The 21,157-nt window shown below is 47.4% G+C and overlaps 1 protein-coding gene across 1 annotated transcript in view; it reads right to left on the reverse strand.

Annotated features, from left to right (window-relative positions):
- Window positions 1-1,596: 1,596 nt before the first annotated feature.
- Window positions 1,597-21,157, reverse strand: part of POLR1A (RNA polymerase I subunit A) — a 125,913-nt gene continuing 106,352 nt past the window's right edge. Inside the window, exons 32-33 of the mRNA XM_075567274.1 lie at window positions 20,645-20,809; window positions 1,597-2,116 (exon numbers count right to left, since the gene is read on the reverse strand). Of these exons, the coding sequence (XP_075423389.1) occupies window positions 2,016-2,116; window positions 20,645-20,809 (266 nt within the window). The 3' untranslated portion in view covers window positions 1,597-2,015. The remainder of the gene's footprint in view (window positions 2,117-20,644; window positions 20,810-21,157) is intronic.

Genomic DNA, 21,157 nt, shown 5'->3' on the forward strand with positions numbered 1-21,157 from the left:
GCCCCATCTTAAACACAACACCAGGAGTCTTCCCTAGAGCATGAGACCCAGCCAGGGTACAATCAAAATAAATTACTCACATACTGATAGCTGCTGAAATGTCCTCTTACTGATGCGTGCATCACGCGTTGAGACTCATGTGTAGAGAAGGATCCAAATTGGAAGTCACGGTGCACAGCCAGGTACTGGTGAAAAATTGCAGTGGGAGCCACGACCAAAAATTGAATGAAAAAGTATTTATTGAGTGGTTAACACATTGGTAAAAGAGAAGCAGGTTAGAGACGTGCACCATGAAACGCGTTAGAGGGGTATCTCTAACCTGCTTCTCTCTTACCCATGTGTTAACCACTCAATAAATACTTTTTCATTCAATTTTTGGTCGTGGCTCCCACTGCAATTTTTCACCAGTACCTGGCTGTGCACCGTGACTTCCAATTTGGATCCTTCTCTACATATTTTCAGTAAGAGTACCATTTCCTGATACAATGTCTTCCCTGTGTTTTTATAGAGCTTTTATTTACCTTAGAGATGCTATAAAAAGGTTGCTATTGTTGTGTTTTTTTGCACTCATGAATTCTAATTCTTTGGATATTACTTTGTTTTGTAGACCCTGTTTGCGTAGGGTATTTAGTTCAGAGGTAAACATTTCTTTTCGACCTTTTGGCAAAATGTTCTAGCATTTTTTTGTCATTTAACAATCTCATATTTTCGGCGACATAGTTGTCAGTGTTGAGAGAACAATATTACCCCCTGTGTCTGATGGTTTCATTGTGACACCTTGCGTGTCAATTAGTTCTTTAAGAGATGTTTGTTCATTCCAAGTGATATTATTAGACCATTTGTTGGTATTTAGTTTCTCTAGGTCTTCAGTCACCACCAAACTGACAAAAGTAGCTGTATGGCCATTAGTCTCCATGTTGGGTGTAAAATGACTCTGGGATTTCAGATTCATTTGGGGTCCCTCGGCCGGGGTTTTTTTTTCACTTTCTTCATAGAGAGTGATAATGGAGTTTAGGTTTTGTAGGTCTCGGGGCTTTACCTCGTTCAAGCCTGTATTCATCAGAATAGATTTTTCCCTTTTCGCGAACTGTTTATGAAGTACCATCTTCCGTGCAAACAAACCTATATCTTTAATTATATCAAAACGGTCAAAATTAGCTGTTGGTGGAAAGGATAACCTTTTTGATAGGATTTGTAAAATCCCTCACAGACTGCAAATGTACCGTGTAACCTGCTTAACCTTCTGAGCCGGTCAGATCTCTCCTGTGGAGCACTGAATGCGAAGAGCGCGGTCTCTTCTAGAAAACGAGCATATGATGTAGAATAACATGGTATTATTGTTGGTCCTGGGATACCCAAAGGATACCCAGCAGGGATTCATTGTGTCTGTATCCTACCATGGATAGTGAATTATCAGGATCCTATTCTGTAACTTTTTTTTTAATCAGAACGATATATGGTTTTGAATGATCTGGAACTCTGTGACAGCAGGTTTTCTTGTGTTATCTATCAGTTTAGCTTCGCCTGAACAGAACACAGTAAAACAAACACAGCTGCAAATAATAAATCAATAGACAGAATAACACTTTACAAATGTAAAAGTACTGTGCTTTTTAATGAACATTTACATGGGACCATTACAGCTGCAGGGCGCACACCTAACAGTATCAAACTGTTCTGAACATGTCAAGCGTGTGCTCTGTAACCTTTGGTTTATGTTGACACAATGATGTTGTAAAGAGATCTATTCATTGTCCATTAGAGATTCTGTCTGCAGTTATTCAAGGGAAGCTCTGCCGAATGGGCGTGTCAGCAACGTCCTGTACTGCACAAGAACTGGAAGTTCACTACACCGCAGCGAGTACTGTTCAGCTTGGCAGCATTTCAGTCAGGTGACTTACAGGTATAAGGCAGGGCGCCGCTTGGGCTACATTCACGCTAGTCAGGCGCCGGCTGACAGCACAAGCGCTTGAAGCTGCAGCAAAGGATCCGAGAGAGTGCTGTGGCTTGTGTTGTTATTTCATTGGCTGCTTAAGGTCAAATAATCCGGTTCCGCCTTTCACCACTTTCCCGACTACCAGGCACGCAGACGGAGACCGCAGATTGTCCTGGGCACCTACACGGAAAAATAAAGGAATGCAAAACATGTATAAGTTTCCTTGCGATAGTTTGCAAAATACTCTGCCTGCCCAACGCGCGATGGTTTGATTGCGAACGAGTCGGCCTCGTCCACCTACGGCTAGAAATCTAGATTGGCAAGGAATTTTACTGGCTACTCACAGGCGGAGATAATCAGTGCGAGTCCTGCTATCTTCCAGTTGGCAACAAGGTTCGGTTTTAACCCCTTGCTGCCATAGCGATCTAGCAAAAGCATTGCATGCTTCACGTCTAGACTAGGAGGTGAAGAGTCTTAATAACTTTTATTTCACATGGCGGCTTTTCACCCAATGGGACTCAAAGTGCTTCACAATTACAGTCTAGTGCGCGGAACTCAGCATTGCACATTTGATTTTAACAGACAGTATTAACCCAATGTGACAAAGCTTTCCCGATTTGTTTTTAAATTAATGTGTATGTGTATATATATATATAAATATATATAATAAAAAATAAATAGATGATACTGTTCTGTGGCTAACGAAATGCTTTTATTTGTGCGAGCTTTCGAGATACACTGATCTCATCTTCCCGGAAGAAGAGATCAGTGTATCTCGAAAGCTCGCACAAATAAAAGCATTTCGTTAGCCACAGAACGGTATCGTCTATTTATTTTTTATTATTGAAGCTCGGCTAACACGGTACAATTACCATGAATATATATTTTATGTGTGTGCGTGAAAATATCACTTCCCTGTGTCCTGTGGAACACGATTACTGCGCCTCACGTTTAACCGTTTGGCTAATAATAGCATTGTAACGTCACTAGGAGTGGGGGGAAAAAGGTACAAGGATGATACGGCCAGAGGAAGAGGGGTTTCCATGTCATTCTTAACCCTTAAGCTGTCAGGGGGTCCTGCAAGGCAGCTAAAGGGTGAACACAAAAGAGAACAAAATCATTGTATAAACCAGGTACTTTTGTTGGTCTCACACCACTTCCCTGTGAATAATCCTGGAGAGGACCAGATTACCGTACTTATTTGTCGCTGTCCATCAGATTGCAGCACCTGTATACCTGCGTAATATGTGCAATGCAGAATTACATTTACAGGAACAGGCAGCACTCGCACGGTCCTTTAAAGCAAGCATGTCAAACTCAAAGGCTAACACGGGCCAAATAAACAAGGTTTAAGTTTAGGTGGGCCGCAAAAAAACAAAAACTTCAATTTTCATAGAAACGTAGGTTTATTTCGAAAAGTACAGTATAAAAAAAAAAAAAAAAAAAAAGAACGATAAAATTAATGTTTTCTTCCTGACACTTGGCATCTCTGACTCTCTCTCTCTCTGACACTCCCTGACACACACTCTCTCTGACACACACACTCTCTCTCTGACACACACACACTCTCTCTCTCAGACACACACACACTCTCTCAGACACACACACTCTCTCTCAGACACACACACACACACACTCTCTCTCAGACACACACACTCTCTCTCAGACACACACACTCTCTCTCAGACACACACACACTCTCTGTCTCAGACACACACACACACACACTTTCTCTCTGACACACACTCTCTCTCTCTGACACACACTCTCTCTCTCTGACACACACTCTCTCTCTCTGACACACACTCTCTCTCTCTGACACACACTCTCTCTCTCTGACACACACTCTCTCTCTCTGACACACACTCTCTCTCTCTGACACACACTCTCTCTCTCTGACACACACACTCTCTCTCTCTCTGACACACACACTCTCTCTCTCTCTCTGACACACACTCTCTCTCTCTCTGACACACACTCTCTCTCTCTCTGACACACACACTCTCTCTCTCTCTGACACACACTCTCTCTCTCTCTGACACACACTCTCTCTCTCTCTGACACACACTCTCTCTCTCTCTCTCTCTCTCTGACACACACTCTCTCTCTCTCTCTCTGACACACACTCTCTCTCTCTCTCTGACACACACTCTCTCTCTCTCTCTGACACACACTCTCTCTCTCTCTGACACACACACTCTCTCTCTCTGACACACACACTCTCTCTCTCTGACACACACTCTCTCTCTCTCTCTCTGACACACACTCTCTCTCTCTCTCTCTGACACACACTCTCTATCTCTCTCTCTGACACACACTCTCTCTCTCTCTCTGACACACACTCTCTCTCTCTCTCTCTGACACACACACTCTCTCTCTCTGACACACACTCTCTCTCTCTCTGACACACACTCTCTCTCTCTCTCTGACACACACTCTCTCTCTCTCTCTGACACACACTCTCTCTCTCTCTGACACACACTCTCTCTCTCTCTCTGACACACACTCTCTCTCTCTCTCTGACACACACTCTCTCTCTCTCTGACACACACTCTCTCTCTGACACACACTCTCTCTCTCTGACACACACTCTCTCTCTCTGACACACACTCTCTCTCTCTGACACACACTCTCTCTCTCTCTGACACACTCTCTCTCTGACACACTCTCTCTCTCTGACACACTCTCTCTCTCTGACACACTCTCTCTCTCTGACACACTCTCTCTCTCTGACACACTCTCTCTCTCTGACACACTCTCTCTCTCTGACACACTCTCTCTCTCTGACACACTCTCTCTCTCTGACACACTCTCTCTCTCTGACACACTCTCTCTCTCTGACACACTCTCTCTCTCTGACACACTCTCTCTCTCTGACACACTCTCTCTCTGACACACTCTCTCTCTGACACACTCTCTCTCTGACACACTCTCTCTCTGACACACTCTCTCTCTCTGACACACTCTCTCTCTGACACACTCTGTGCTGAAACTGGGATATCCTTAAAACCTGACCTGTTGGGGGGTCTTCCGGACTGGAGTTGTGCCCCCCTGTCCTACATACATATAAACATCAGCGTTGGAGATATTTCAGCTACTGCACACATTCGCTGGCAGAGAATTGCTTGCAGGGCCATCAACAGGGAGTGGGAGAGGGAAGAGCCAAGACAGCTCCCAGGCCCAGAGGCTGCGGGGGCCCAGCCAGCCGTTGCAACACCCGTGTCCACCTGCCAGCTCTTCCTGGCAGTGGCCCGGCATCTCTCTCCCTCTCTGAAGCAGGCCCGGACTCCGGCGTTAGCCCCACACCTGCGCGCACGCCAGAAGTTGATCAACTTCCAGATTGGCACGGTACCTGAGGCCTCCCCCAAAAAGGTACGGGGTGATGTGTGTGTTAGAAATATGGAGGGGGGTGAGAGGAAGAGAGCGGCAGGGGTGAGAGAGGGGGGGGGGAGAACGGTGGGGGCAAGAGGGGGGGGGGGGGGGGAGAACGGTGGGGGCAAGAGGGGGAGAGCGGCGGGGGCGAGAGGGGGGGGGGGAGAGCGGCGGAGGCGAGAGGGGGAGAGCGGCGGGGGCAAGAGGGGGAGAGCGGCGGGGGCGAGAGAGCGGCGGGGGCGAGAGAATGAGAGGGAGAGCGGCGGGGGGCGAGAGAGAGAGGCGGGGCGAGAGAATGAGAGGGAGAGCGGCGGGGGCGAGAGAATGAGAGGGAGAGCGGTGGGGGTGAGAAAATGAGAGGGAGAGCGGCGGGGGCGAGAAAATGAGAGGGAGAGCGGCGGGGGCGAGAGAATGAGAGGGAGAGCGGCGGGGGCGAGAGAATGAGAGGGAGAGCGGCGGGGGCGAGAGAGAGCAATGGGGGCGAGAGAGAGGGAGAGAGGCGGGGCGAAAGAATGAGAGGGAGAGAGACGGGGGCAAAAGAATGAGAGGGAGAGCGGCGGGGGCGAGAGAATGAGAGGGAGAGCGGCGGGGGCGAGAGAATGAGAGGGAGAGCGGCGGGGGCGAGAATGAAAGGGAGAGCGGCGGGGGCGAGAGAATGAGAGAGAGAGTGGTGGGGGTGAGAGGGAGAGTGGAGGGGGGGGTGAGAGAGAGGGAGAGTGGCGGGGGGCGAGAGAGAGGCGGGGGCGAGAGAATGAGGGAGAACGGCGGGGGCGAGAAAATGAGAGAGAGAGCGGTGGGGGTGAGAGAGAGGGAGAGTGGTGGGGGTGAGAGAGGGAGAGTGGTGGGGGTGAGAGATTGAGAGTGGCAGGAATGAGAGAGAGGGAGAGCGGCGGGGGCGAGAGAGAGAGGGAGAGCGGCAGGGGCGAGAGAGAGAGTGGGAGAGCACCGGGGGCGAGAGAGGGAGAGCGACGGGCGAGAGAGAGGCAGGTGAGAGGGGGGGCGAGAGAGGGAGGGAGAGTGGTGGGGAGCGAGAGAGAGGGTGAGAGAAGGAGAGAGGTGGGGCGAGAGACAGGTAGGTGTGGGCGAGAGGTAGGGGGCGATAGAGAGGGAGAGGTGGGGGCGAGAGGGAAAGGTGGGGACAAGAGAGAGGGTGATAGAGAAAGAGGGAGAGACAGAGATAGGGAGAGGTGGGGGAAAGAGAGAGAGGGAGGTGGAGGAAAGAGAGAGAGAGGGAGAGAGGTCGTAGGTCTCACAAAGCTGCAGATACTGGGCGTGGGGGCCCAGTGGGGTGTGGGGGGCCGAGTGGAAAACTGTAGTCCAGGGCCCCGGGAAAGCTGCCTGTGGCCCCGATTGCTTGCAGTACTTTGTGCCACTGAAGTGGTGGGACCCTGTTCGGAACAGGTTGTGTAAACCCTCAGAGGATTTGGATACCAGGGAAGGCTCAGAAGTGTAACCCCTGCACTGATAGAAGGGCTAGCAATGCATTGCAGAGCAATGACCTCTCTTCAATTTGGTTTTAGGCGGCACTGCACTTTTAAAATCTTGGGTATGAATTCATTGCTCCTCAATAAATTGTACAGTAAAGCACTGTGTATACTTACAGCACGGCATACATTACTTTCTACTAGCGCTGTGCTACAAGTACCCCTTATTGGATTTAAAAAAATGTGCAACCTAGTAGACATTGTAGATCAGCTGTTAAAACAGTGACCTCTTATTTAGAGGCTCAGTGAGATCCTGAGAGCTCTGGTTCTATGCGGCTCCAAAACAAAACCCTTAAACAGAAGCAGTAACTCCAAGAGAACAAAAGGAACCACCACACGCGCCCTATTTTTAGCCACCCCCGACAATATGTAGTTTATACGACCAATTTACTGTCGTAAATAATAATAATATATATATATACACACACTATAAACTATAATATACACAGCACATACACACACGCACACGCACACACACGTCGGGTGCGATGTAAGTAAGCAGAGCAAATGAAGAAAAAGCACATTGTAAGTTATGGTGGGTTAAAAAGGCTACAAAAAACCTCCACTGTTAGAATATAGCCAATAAAGAATACCACTTGTGAGCACATTCACATGTCTTAGATAGGTCTGCACCCCTGCCTTTCACCATTATCACCTAGCATACAGTGCTCCCACTGCAGCAAGGGATCCTGGGAAATTACATGTAAATGAGCACACAATGTGTCACCTTTTGCCTGAAATCCATTTACATGGAACTTATATAAGCAAATGCTCTGCTGGTCACACAGCTTTTAAGCACAGTATGGGATTAGATAGATGCAAAGCCAGTCAAACCACTCACAGACATGTTTCAACCTTAATGGGTTTCATCAGTGCGAGGCTGGTTGTACTGGCTTTGCAATATATATATATATTATAGTTTATATAGTGAGTTATAGGCATATGACAGAATTCACGCGACACATGCATGTCAGGCTTTTGTTTTTTTAGACAACTATGAGTTGGCGACACAAAGACGGGCATTATTTGGCCGTTTTTCTAAGTTTATTACTGAAAGAACCAGTCTTACTTACTGCCAATTTATTTCTGCTTTTCTACAGATGTGTGTTAGTGTGTGTTAGTGTGTGTGTTAGTTAGTGCCCAGGACAGACTTGAAAACAAGAGGTAATGCTCAATGTATTACTTCCTGGTAAAACATTTTATAAATAAATATGTTTATGAACATGAACACACACACACTAACACACGCCTGTAGAAAAGCAGAAATACATTGGCAGTAAGTAAGACTGGTTCTTTCAGTAGTAAACTTAGAAAAACAGCCAAATAATGCCCGTCTATGTGTCGCCAACTCATAATTGCCTAAAATAACAAAAGCCTGGCATGCATGTGTCACATGAATTCTGTCATGTGCCTATAACTCATCTAACAGGCTTCTCACTGAGCTACTGCAGCAGAGTGGAAGCCGGCCTGTAACGTGGACCTTTATACACAGTGTAACGTGAACCTTTATACACAGTGTAACGTGGACCTTTATACACAGAGACAAACATGGGAATCTTCATAAAAAGCCAGGAAATCCTGCGCGCCGATTGGCTACATCGGTATGCTAAATCAGATTTCTGCAAATGGACACTCGTGTCAGTGATAGAACCAGCGAGAAGGTACTGTAAAGGAGAGTGTGGGAGAGAGTGTGTGAGTGTGTGAGTGTGTGAGTGAGGAGTGAGTGAGAGAGAGAATGGAAAAGAAAAAGCGATCAAAGAGGAAAAGGGGCAGAAACTCGGTAAACCAGAAGTTATGAAAGGTAATAAAATTTTAAAAAAAATAGTAAGAGGGAAGGTGAGTGAGGGAGGAAAACAGGAGAAACAAGGGTGAATGTGATAGAGGAAGGAGGGAAGAGATACAAAGTAACCATGGGAGGGAAGATAAGGAGAAGTTAAACATTAGGGTGGATATGAGAGAGGGGACAATTGTGGGAGTAAACAGGGAAGCGACTAGGTAAGGTGAAAGAAGCCAGAACAATTGTGTGAAAGAGAGAGGCACACGAGAGCCGGTGCTGCAGGTGGGAGACAGCCACAGTGAAGTCCTGGGGCTGTGTGTCTTGTGGGGGAGGATGTAGGGGAATTGTCAGCCCATGTTTGGGTGGAGGAAGGTATTAGACACAGCTGCTACTCCTCCTGCCGCTCAGAGACCTAGTGGCAGACACCCTGCACTTCCCTCGGGGCCCTCCATCCTCTGCACCTCCAACGCTGCTGTTGCTGAGCACTGTGTGAGATTATGGCTCCGGCAGGAGTGAAGGACACACAGTGACGTGCACACACTGCTAAGGGCAGAGGGTCCATCGACCGGAGGCAGCCTGCAGATAAGAGGAGGAAGCTCTGCATAGGAAAATGAAATGTATCATGTGCACTCCTGTCCTGGGTCCCCGAGATAAGTACGCCTGGGAAAGCAGCATAGGGGGTACTCTGCTCCCTCGTCAGCAATCTTACTGTGTGTTATGCAAAGATAGATGGCCTGAAGAGAGGTGCTGGAGCAGCTCAGTGAGTAACGACACTGGACTCTCATAACAACTACATTGAGTTTGACGCAACCCTGCCTTTAAACTTTATCTCTTAGGCTGCTCTTATAGTGCGGGTGACGCGACCGATGATGTCACCCCCGCGAAAGTTTTAATTTAACTTTGATTGGTTCAGAGATAGTCACATGTGGCGACAGTCTCTGAAAAATCTAAATTTCTCCTGCTTCCAAATTTTGGCGCTGTCGCGCTTACTATAAGCGCTCGCGACGGAGTCCATTGTTTTGTTGCGACGTCGCGGGCACTATAAGCGCAGCCTTAGCATACAGTGCTTTCCCTGCAGCCAGGGATTCTGGGAAATGACATACAAATGGTCACTCCCAGTGTCACGTTTTCCTTCTTGTTAAACGTAGTAGTATGGAGGCACTCCAGTGGTCTTGATAAAGAAAATAATCACTTAGTAGGACAGGAACAACGTTTCAGTCCAACCTTGGACCTTTGTCGAAGCTCTACGGTTGGACCGAAACATCGATTTACATTTTACACCAACGTTTTAAAAGTTTGCAAGCATTTCGCTCGGTAAAAGAAACTCAATTCCATAGCCTGAAATATGTTTTTTTTTTTTTTTTTTGCAGGGTCTGGATATTGTTTAAATACAGATTCACTGGTGAAATTCCCCAATTTTCTAGAACTTATGTACTTGGTCACACATTAAATAAGTTATGGTGGACAAAACAATGAAAAAAAAAACCTCCATTGTATAGTGTGTACAACAAATAAAAATATCAGTTGTGAGCGGGTTCACATTTTTTAGACAGGTCTGCAACCCTGCTTTTCACCATTATCTCCTAGCATACAGTGCTTCCACTGCAGCAAGGGATTCTGGGAAATGACATGCCAGTGAGCACTCTGTCACATTTTACTTGTATACATGTACAGTACATGCCGAAAGGTCAAAAGAACACCATCTATTATTGTACGACTCCTTCAAACATTTTGTAATAAAAAAAAATAGTGTTTGTAAAGTAAATGTGTGAAATGCAGGTGTTATTGATTATGTGTGAAATGCAGGTGTTATTGATTATGTGTGAAATGCAGGTGTTATTGATTATGTGTGAAATGCAGGTGTTATTGATTATGTGTGAAATGCAGGTGTTATTGATTATGTGTGAAATGCAGATGTTATTGATTATGTGTGAAATGCAGGTGTTATTGATTATGTGTGAAATGCAGGTGTTATTGATTATGTGTGAAATGCAGGTGTTATTGATTATGTGTGAAATGCAGGTGTTATTGATTATGTGTGAAATGCAGGTGTTATTGATTCCAGTTCATTACACATATCTGCATCTATTCAGGGACGTCTTAACGTATGTGCACGATGGGCAGTTGCCCGGGGGCCCCACAGCATAGGGGGGCCCCACACGCCCGGCCCATGCATGCCCATCAATGCTTAAAGCCCCCCCCCAATACCGGACAAGGGATAGAGCAGGGCTGCTGCTGCTGCTAGGGGGCTGGGCAGCTTCTGATTGGTTGCTGCAGTGTAATTCAGCCAATCGGGAGGTGGCAGGAGCCTGGGGGGTGGAGCCAAAGAGCGGAGGAAAAGCATGCAGCAGAGAGGTGAGGCTGTGTGTGTGTCCTGCCTGTGTGTGTGTCTGTCTGTCTGTCTCAGTGTCCTGCCTGTGTGTGTGTGTTTCAGTGTCCTGCCTGTGTGTGTTTGTCTCAGTGTGTGTCTCAGTGTCCTGCCTGTGTGTGTGTCTCAGTGTGTCTGTCTATCTGTGCCGTGTGTGTGTATCTGTGTGTGAGTGTATGTGGGTGTCTCAGTGTGTGTGTGTGTCTCAGTGTCCTGCCTGTGTCTGTCTATCTGTGTCCTGTCTGTATGTGTGTGTCTGTCTATCTGTGTGTATATCTGTGTGAGAGTGTGTCTCAGTGTGTCTGTCTTTCTGTCTGTGTCCTGTCTGTATGTGTTTGTGCCTCAGTGTGTGTGAGTAAATGTCTCAGTGTGTGTGTGTGGTGACAGACCGTACATACAGTACTGGCAACTTTGTTTAATTGCTCACTCACCCTTACTTATCTTTTACTATACTAACAGTCTTCCCATTTTCAAGATCTATTAAAAATAACCACCATTGTAAATTCTCAGACAGGCTCCATAACTCAGCTTTCATCACTGCAGCATTGCAATCTCTGCAGCACCTTCTTACTTACTGATCATCCCCAAGAAGGCAGAGCAGGTTACTTATTCAATGGCATGATTCAATATGCAATTTAAAGCTGGATTTTGAAGTCTAAATTTTAAAGCTACTGTACTGATAATGGAAGGGAGGGGGGAGGGGGGGGTGAGAGGGTGAAGGGATGGGGGGTGAGAGGATGAAAGGATGGGGGGTGGGGGTAACAGAGGATGAAGGGAGGGAGTGAGAGGACAAAGGGGAGTGAGAGGACAAGGGGGGAGAGAGAGGATGAGGAGGGGGTGCAACAATCTTGGAATTTGTGTGAGGAGCAGTAAGATCAGTATTGCTCGCCATGTACAGTATGACTACAGGTCAGTTATTTATAAATGATCTGACCATTACGTCATTTGTTCTAAATTTCACTCCAAGCATGCACCAATTTGCACTATTTCATATTCTATTTCCTAAAACAATCCTCGGAAGGGCGCTCCCTCCCAAGACTCTTCCCCAGATTTTTTACGAAATAGAATTGTATTGTATTGTATGTCTTTATTTATATAGCGCCATTAATGTACATAGTGCTTCACAGTAGTAATACATGTGGTAATCAAATAAATAACATATAATAGAAATAACAGATCATGGGAATAAGTGCTTTAGACATAAACGTAACATTAAGGAAGAGGAGTCCCTGCCCCGAGGAGCTTACAGTCTAATTGGTAGGTAGGGAGAACGTACAGAGACAGTAGGAGGGAGTTCTGGTAAGTGCGTCTGCAGGGGGCCAAGCTTTATGTATCATGTGTTCAGAATAGCCACAGTGCTATTCATATGCTTCTTTAAGCAAGTGTGTCTTAAGGTGGGTCTTAAAGGTGGATAGAGAGGGTGCTAGTCGGGTACTGAGGGGAAGGGCATTCCAGAGGTGTGGGGCAGTCAGTGAAAAAGGTTTAAGGCGGGAGAGGGCTTTAGATACAAAGGGGGTAGAAAGAAGACATCATTGAAAAGAACGCAAGAGTCTGGATGGATATAAATAGGTGAATACGTGGAGTGAAATTTAGAACAAATGACATAACAGTCAGGTCATTTATAAATAACATTCTTCCCCACCAACGATTCTCGCGTGCGCCGCACCTTTCACCATTGTGTCCAGTATTTTTGGACAAGCCACCTGGCAACCCTACTCGCTCTCCCCCAGCCCGGCACCGCTCGCTCTCCGCCCGCCCGGCTCGCGTCACAAGCGCTCGCTGCCTAGCAGTGCAGCACTTCCGGTGCCTGCTGCTGCTAGTGAGCGCGTGGGAGGCAGGGAGCGAAAGTGCAGGCCGGGCCCCGTGAACTGCTTTGCCCGGGGCCCCTAATGTTGTTAAGATGGCCCTGCATCTATTTAATAATGAAAAAATAACTGCTAAATTTAAAAGAAAAAAAAAAAGAGCAGAAAATCAGAACCATCATCACATTCAGCATAGAATACTGATCACTGAAAAAGACACAGTAAAAATCTGAATGATACAAACTATCCCAATAAGCTTCAAAGACTTTAGGCGCGGCTCAGTGAGTAAACCGACTCTGTAAACAATGTAAACAATGACAGAGTTTGAATAAGGTGAACCTAGTTCCCGGTGCCAGCTCCTTGGGTAAGTCACTTTATCTCCCTCAGGCACTAAAACATAGATTGTGAACTCATCTGGGCAGGGACTGTGTCTGTATAAATCCTATGTGCTGCATACCCACACTATACTGTAACTGGGAAGTGCTGTGAGCCCTGTTTGGAGAAAAAATGTATATGCAAACATGTATATGTAAGTGTGAAAGCTTTGTAGTGTGAACAGCAAACACAGGCTAGGTCCCCGGTGCCTGCTGCAGCGAGCGCTGCAGCGACAAGAACCGCCCCTCAGTGGGGCTGGGCCCCCTAGCTCCCTTGGCCGCCGCGTTGCATGACCAGTTTTTCCTGAAGACAGTCAAAATTGTCTTCGCGGCGGTTCAGCCAATGAGGTGACGTCATGGCCACGCCCCCCGCCAGCTCACCGCAGCCCGGGGATCACGACGCCAGTTTGGCAGTTGCGCGTGCAGCACCGACACTGGGGCCGGAGCCTAGGAACTGGCACCCATACAACAAGTAACATATCCATTCAACAGCTTCATCAGGAGTCATATCCGCGTGGCCATAAAGCAAAGTATTATATTGCTAATGTAAGAGTGGCCTTTGCAGATCATCACTTTCTCAGGATATAATATGTAACCCCCTTTCCCTATGGGAAACCCGCGGGTGATTATGCGTGCTGCTGTTACCGACGAGGCTCACAGGAGGCCAAAGCCTCCGCTTCTGGGGAGCCTGGGGTACTCTCTCTCGGTGCAGCGCCTCCAGCTATGAGGATCCGAGCTTAGGCGGGATTTGCTCCTCATAGTAGTATTATTGCGGAGTATATTGTTTCCTATCAATATAATGGAAATATAACTGTATGCTCATTTGCATGTCTTAGACAGGTCTGCAACCCTGCCTTTTACCATTATCACCCAGCACTTTCACTGCAGCAAGGGATTCTGGGTAATAACATGCAAATGAGCACACAGTGCCACCTTTTGCTTCAAAACCATTTTTAACACGCTTTGCTGTGGAGGGTTTTTGTAACTTTTTTTACCCACCATAACTTAACTAAAGTATGTATGTATGTATGTATATACAGCTAAACCCCGTTATAACGCGGGTCTCGGGGTCCACCCCGAGACCACCGCGTTACTAACGGGGTCGCGAGAAAAAAAAATGGCCGCCGCGCTTTAGCGCATATTCATCCCGCGGGACAGGAGATGGGAGCGGGCATGTCCCTCCGCTCCCCGCTTCCCCCTGTCACCGCGGGACAGGCCGCGGGGCAGGAGATGGGAGCGGGGATGTCCCTCCTGTCCCCGCTTCCCCCTGTCACCGCGGGACAGGCCGCGGGGCAGGAGATGGGAGCGGGGATGTCCCTCCTGTCCCCGCTTCCCCCTGTCACCGCGTGACAGCCCGCGGGGCAGGAGATGAGAGCGGGGATGTCCCTCAGGTCGCCGCTTACCTCAGATCCCGCTGCCTGCATGGAGGTGGTAGCGGGGGGTTTCTTCTCCCCACCGCTGTCCCTGGCGCTCCCGCTGCCTGCGCGGGAGGAGGGGGGGGAGCGGGTGGTGGTGCTGGTCGCGGCCTTTCCTGTGCTCCGACCCCACCCCCCGTCTGTGTAGAGTGAGAGAGTGTGTGTGTGTATGTATATGTGGGAGAGAAAGTGTGTGTGTGTATATGGGTGTGTGTATGTGGGTGTGAGTGTGTGTAAGTGTCTGAGTGTGTGTAAGTGTGTGTAAGAGTGTGTGAGTGTCTAAGTGTGTGTAAGTGTGTGTGAGTGTCTGTGAGTGTGTAAGTGTGTGTAAGTGTGTGTAAGTGTCTGTGAGTGTGTGAGTGTGTGTAAGTGTGTGTAAGTGTGTGTAAGTGTCTGTGAGTGTCTAAGTGTGTGTAAGTGTGTGTGAGTGTCTGTGAGTGTCTAAGTGTGTGTAAGTGTGAGTGTCTGTGAGTGTGCGTGAGTGTGCGTAAGTGTGCGTAAGTGTGCGTGTGCGTGTGCGTAAGTGTGTGTGAGTGTCTGTAAGTGTGTGTGAGTGTGTGTGCAGTGTGAGCAATGAGGAGTGTGTGTGCAGTGTACAGTGTGTGTGCAGTGTGTCAGTGTGTGCAGTGTGAGCAATGAGCAGTGTGTGTGCAGTGTGTGTGCAGTGTGTCCAATGAGCAGTGTGTGTGCAGTGTGTCAGTGTGTACAGTGTGAGCAATGAGCAGTGTGTGTGCAGTGTGCAGTGTGTGTGCAGTGTGTCCAATGAGCAGTGTGTGTGCAGTGTGCAGTGTGTGTGCAGTGTGTCCAATGAGCAGTGTGTGTGCAGTGTGCAGTGTGTCAGTGTGTGCAGTGTGAGCAGTGTGTGTGCAGTGTGCAGTGTGCAGTGTGTGTGCAGTGTGTCAGTGTGAGCAATGAGCAGTGTGTGTGCAGTGTGCAGTGTGTGTGCAGTGTGGCAGTGTGAGCAATGAGCAGTGTGTGTGCAGTGAGTGTGTGCAGTGTGTGCAGTGTGCAAAAAAAAAAAATGAAAAAAAATTTTTTTTTTTAAAAACGGGAGCCACGGGAAAACCGCGTTATAACCGAATCGCGGTATAACGAGGCGCGTTATAACGGGGTTTAGCTGTATATATATGTATATATATATAGCCCCCCTTTTTATCCCTCTCCTCTCCCCCTTTCCTTCCCTTCCCCCTCATTTACCATCAAGATACATATATTCACTGATCCTTATTAGATATGCATAGAGGTCATATTTAGAGAGCAAATTTGCTCAATACATGAACTAATCATGTCACTATAATCCGACATTTAAATAACCTATCTACAGTGTACATGCATGTTTATGTCCCTTTGTTAGGATGCATTGTTTATAGATATCAACTGATTAATATCAGATCGACTTATGTTTGTTTTCTTTTCCCATTTGCTTCTACATGCGTCTATAAGCTATTCTTTTTATTAGGGTAGCGGTTTAATCTATTAAGGGTCGTTTTCTAATTGACTATTGGTTGCTAGGCAACCCGTTTCTGTCTGTCCAGTCTCTCTCTATATATCTCTCTCATATATATAAATATATATATATAAATATATATATCTGCTGCGGTCTATGGGTTCATTATCTTTTGAGAAAGTCAGAGTTACCGACGAAACGCGTCAGGATAGCAGCGACGGTATTACGTCATCACCTTGGGACGGAACGCTTGTGGTGAGCTCCTCTTCCTGCTGTAAGGAGCCCCAGTGTTGATTGCGGACGGCAATCAACCTGCCTTGGAAGGACTAATAACCTAGGACTTCCACATGAATTACCCTATTGCACACCACATCATTTGGACTGGCAGCTGGCAGCTTTCTTCATCCTTGCTGTGGGGGAGACTCCGTGCTGATGATAAATACAATGCTTGTATTTTATCCTTGTTTGTGAGTGAGCTTGTTTCCCTCTCCTCAACCCTTATAGTAAATTTTTACGCTTTTTACGCTATGAGCTGCGCGCTCTCTCTTTTGTTTTTTAAAGTATATATATATATATATATATATATATATATATATATATATATATATATATATATATATATATATATTGTCTTTATTGTAGTCCCACAATATAACTCAGACAATAATAAACACAGGTCACAAAATACAGTAATATAATAATCGAACCCCTGGTAGCTAGCCCCAAATAACCCTGAGGGTGCTTGGGCACCTATACCCCTGTGTCCAAGAAAGCCACCCTTCCCAAATATATGTCCCAGGGCAGCGCTACCCTCCCTTGATCTGATGGTGCACATTGGGCACCTTCCTGGGTACTCCAGTACCCAGGTGGAGCTCGCGGAATGATGCTGAAATAAGTCCCACGCAGCGGGGCCTCCAACAGCAATCCCCTCTCGCCTAAGGGTCCAGGCCTCCATGCGGTAAGAGCTCCAGCCGGATTGTCTGACACAAAGTTCGGAGTACCGCTGTGGTCGCGCTATAGGGCAATCCCTATAGCTATGGGCAGGCCCTCCCACTTAACTGTAGTGACGGGGACTGGCTGGGGCCTAAGGGGAAAGTTCTGGCCTAATACGGGAAGCTAACTGCTCCCTGGACACTACCTTCGCCTTCCTCGGCTCCCACGCGACTGAGCACGCTGGCTACTGGTCTGCAGAGGAAATCCTCCTCCCCCTCCAGCCCTCCTGTTCCGGCGGCACCCTCCCAAACATGGCCGTCGCAACCTCTACGCGGTGCCACCCGCAACACAGCCGCACACCATTTTCAACATGGTCACCGCCACCATCTCGCAGAGCTCCGCCGAATGGCTGAGTAACGGAGTTGTTCCCCCTCACCTTAGGCAAGGAGGGGGACTCCGCTACAAAACACAAGCGCTCATTAACATTACACATGTAGGGGGTCTTCTTTCTATACTGGTTATATAAATCCCTATGGCCTGAGCACTCTCCCCCTTATTGATGGAGTCTGACTCCCTACCACAAAGAGAAGGTGTTTAGGGCAGGAATTCTGGGTTTCTGTCAGATGCGCTTATTCTGCCTCTGTAGCTCTGTATAGAAGTAAGTTATATCTTGCATATGATTTCACTGTGAAATGACACGTACAGTACATGGTAAAAGGTAAACAAAAGGATTTAAAAAATATATATTTGTAGCAGAAATGCTTTGTGCCGATGGGAGCCCCATGCCTGACAAAACATAACAGAATCAGTCTTGGTAGATGGCAGGATTATCAGCTAGTATTTATTTTTTATTCCGTCCTCCTCCGGTTCCAGAGATATGTTGTTGGTTTTGTGCACGCGTACGATACAAGATAAACAAATTAAATACAGTACAAATATGGCTACAGGGTCAGCAATAGCAAGCCGAGACATCATCTCCCGGCTACGTTGTACAAGGATGGATCCAGCGGCCATTTTGTATCCACTAGGAAAGTATTCTTGCCTGGCAGAGAAAACTACCTGGTCCTATTATTTTTTTTTTTATAGCACACATCTCAAATCCCCACCCCCCACTACAAAAAGGCACGAGGATTGCTGCTTTAATATGCCACATGGTGTTGGTTACACCTCCGTTAATTAACGGACTAAGGCTACTTGCCCCATCTATTTTGCTCACTTTTTCACCCATTCCCCTCCCCATGCCCCTCCCACTGATGCCGAGGCTCGATACCTCAGCACTAGCGACGGACGAAGATGCTGCGGCATCATGGCCGCCACAGACTTACGTGGTGCGAAGACAGGATCAGTGTAACCGTGACAACACGTTAAAGCCAATCAGAGTGCTCCATTTCTGAAAACTGTTCAAGGACCTGCAGCTTGTTGTCTTGCTACATGCACAGTCTCTCCCGTGCACTCACACACGCCTGAGGTCATAAATATGGGGGGCCAACGCCAGTCCCCAAGGGGCCACCAACAGGATAGGTATTAGGGATATCCCTGCTTCAGTACAGGTGGCTCAATCAGTGGCTCAATCATTCTGACTGAGCCACCTGTGCTGAAACAGGGATATTCTGAAAACATGTCCTGTTGGTGGCCCTTGAGGACTTTAGTTGGCCACCCCTGTAATAATAAACAGTTATAATTCTCTGTCGCACATTCTGGATAGTGAACAGGTTTACAATACCAATAGAAAGGGCAGCACAACACTTCTATAGCTTGGGGCAATGAGAGGATAGCTTCACGGGTCTGTAACATCACCAATTGTTCCTAAGAGCGGAGCCAGAAACATTTAGACCAATGGTGCTCAACACCAGCCCTCAAGCCCTCCCAACAGGTCAGGTTTTCTGGATATCCCTGCTTCACCACAGGTGGTTCAAAGACGGAGCCTCTGATTGAGCCACCTGCGCTGAAGCAAGGACTGATTGTGCTACCTGTGCTGACGCTGAGATATCCTGGAAACCTGACCTGGGGGGGGGGGGGGGGGAAGGCTTGAGGACTGGAGTTGAGCTCCCCTGCCTAAGACCTCGGACATGGCGCTGACCCGTGCTGAGGCGCGCTTACGCTCGGCACTTAGCCCTTGCAGCCGCAATGAGAGCGGCTTTAGCAGGGGCTAGCCTATGCTTACACAAGCGTGCGGAAGCGTAAGTCTTAGCAAAATTGAAAATTTTCGCGCTTGCCGGAGCACAGGGCCGGTCACGTGAGCGGTTCGCCCAATGAGGGCGAACCAGCTCCGTGGCGTCACTGGCCCGCCCCCCCGACACGCCCCCGGACGGCGCACAATCGGTAACCATGGACGCAGCCTTAGGTTGAGTTTATAGTGGAGAGTGGCTGTGCTCTCCAGCGCTGATGCTCACCTCTCGCTTTACCAAGCGGCTGCTTTTCATGTTCTTGCCCATCAGACAGAGCGTGTGCTCTGGTAGGCGGGGCTTGTGGGGCAGAGGCGGGGCGGGAGGCGGGACAGGGATCTGTGTATGTGTATATATATACAGTATATACCTGTATATATATGTATGATATATATAGGATATATATAGATATATCCATGGATTATATATATATATATATATATATATATTATATATATATATAATCTATAATATATATTATACATATATATATATATATATATATATAGACCCCAAATTAAAAAAACATAATAATGTCAAAAAAAATTGTACACTGCACACACAGCACACTGCACACACAGCATCAGCACAACACAGCACACATTCACTGCATACACTCCACACACTCACTGCATTTACTGCACATACACTGCACACACACAGCACACTGCACACACAGCACTCTCACAGCACACACTCACTGCATACACTGCACACTGCACACTGCACACACTCACAGCACCAGAACACACACGCTGCATACACTGCACACACACAGCACACACACTCACAGCACTTTCACAGCACTTTCACAGCACACACACAGCACACTGCACACACTCACTACACACATAGCATCAGCACACACAGCATCAGCACTCACAGCACACACTGCACACACACAGCACAGCACACAGGGAACAATGGCCGCTCTCGGGTGTAAGATAATTTCTGTGCTGCGCTCTGATTGGAGGCTGTGCGGTCACGTGACGACACCTCCTCTCCAGCAAGCACAGAAACACAGATTTGCCTGTAGCTGGAAGCCGAGCGAGGTTCAGCAAGCGTGAGCAAGCAAGCGGAAGCTTTCACTCAGAATGGCACCATAACATATAATGGGTCTCTGAATATATGCTCAGCGAGCCTCAGCGCGCATCAGCAAGCACTACACCACTATAAACTCAGCCTTAGATGACTCTCTTGCTCGGTAAGGAAATATAAACGTATTAACATTCTTATACCAATAGCATTTTGTAACCCCAAACCATTAGGCCGGCGTTTCTCAACCCAACCCTCAAGGATCCCACACCAGACTCAACAACCAACGAGCAAACATGTGAATGATTTCCATCTCCATACAAACACAATATTAGTTGGTTAAACCCACACAGTAATCCAACGGGAAGTTGTTGCAACTACTACATTTCGGTAAAGTCAGAAATATCCAAAACGATACCAATAATTACATTCTTAAACAGTTTGCATAATGGGAACATTTGTGAACAGTCTAAGAAGAGGGTTTTTTGGGGGTTCTCTCTTAACAGGAATATCCAATTAAAGAAAACCAATCTCACCTTTCATGGTGGCATCCTTCAGGAACTTGTAGCTGGTTTCAAAGGTCATCTGCTGCAGAGGTGAGGCGTTGGACTGCATCCCAATGCGATTGAGAGGCCTGTAGGTTCCTTCAAAACACATGTAATCCGCTACGAGCGAGAGGTGGCGCGGATCCACCTCAATACCTGCAGGAGAACAACCACAACACTTTTGGTCCTGGGTGCAAGTAGCTCAATGGTAAGGTCACTGCTTCTGAAGCAGGGGAGCCCGTGTTCAGCTCTCCTCGTGACCTCGTGCAAGTCACTTTATCGCCTCCTGTGCCTCAGTCACCAACATCAGATTGTAAGTGCTACGGGACAGGGCCTTATTGCACCTGCAAAAGTCTACGTCCCGTACACAGTCATTTCCAAATTAGATGATAAGTATATTAGTTTTAGAATGGATTTCCCAAATAATACCCAATAGATGCATTTGTCTGGGAGAACCCTACTACGGAGCTTATAATAAACTCTTATAACCTGTATTAAAAGCGG

This window comes from Ascaphus truei, chromosome 1 (assembly GCF_040206685.1).
Source record: "Ascaphus truei isolate aAscTru1 chromosome 1, aAscTru1.hap1, whole genome shotgun sequence".
Lineage (NCBI taxonomy): Eukaryota > Metazoa > Chordata > Amphibia > Anura > Ascaphidae > Ascaphus > Ascaphus truei.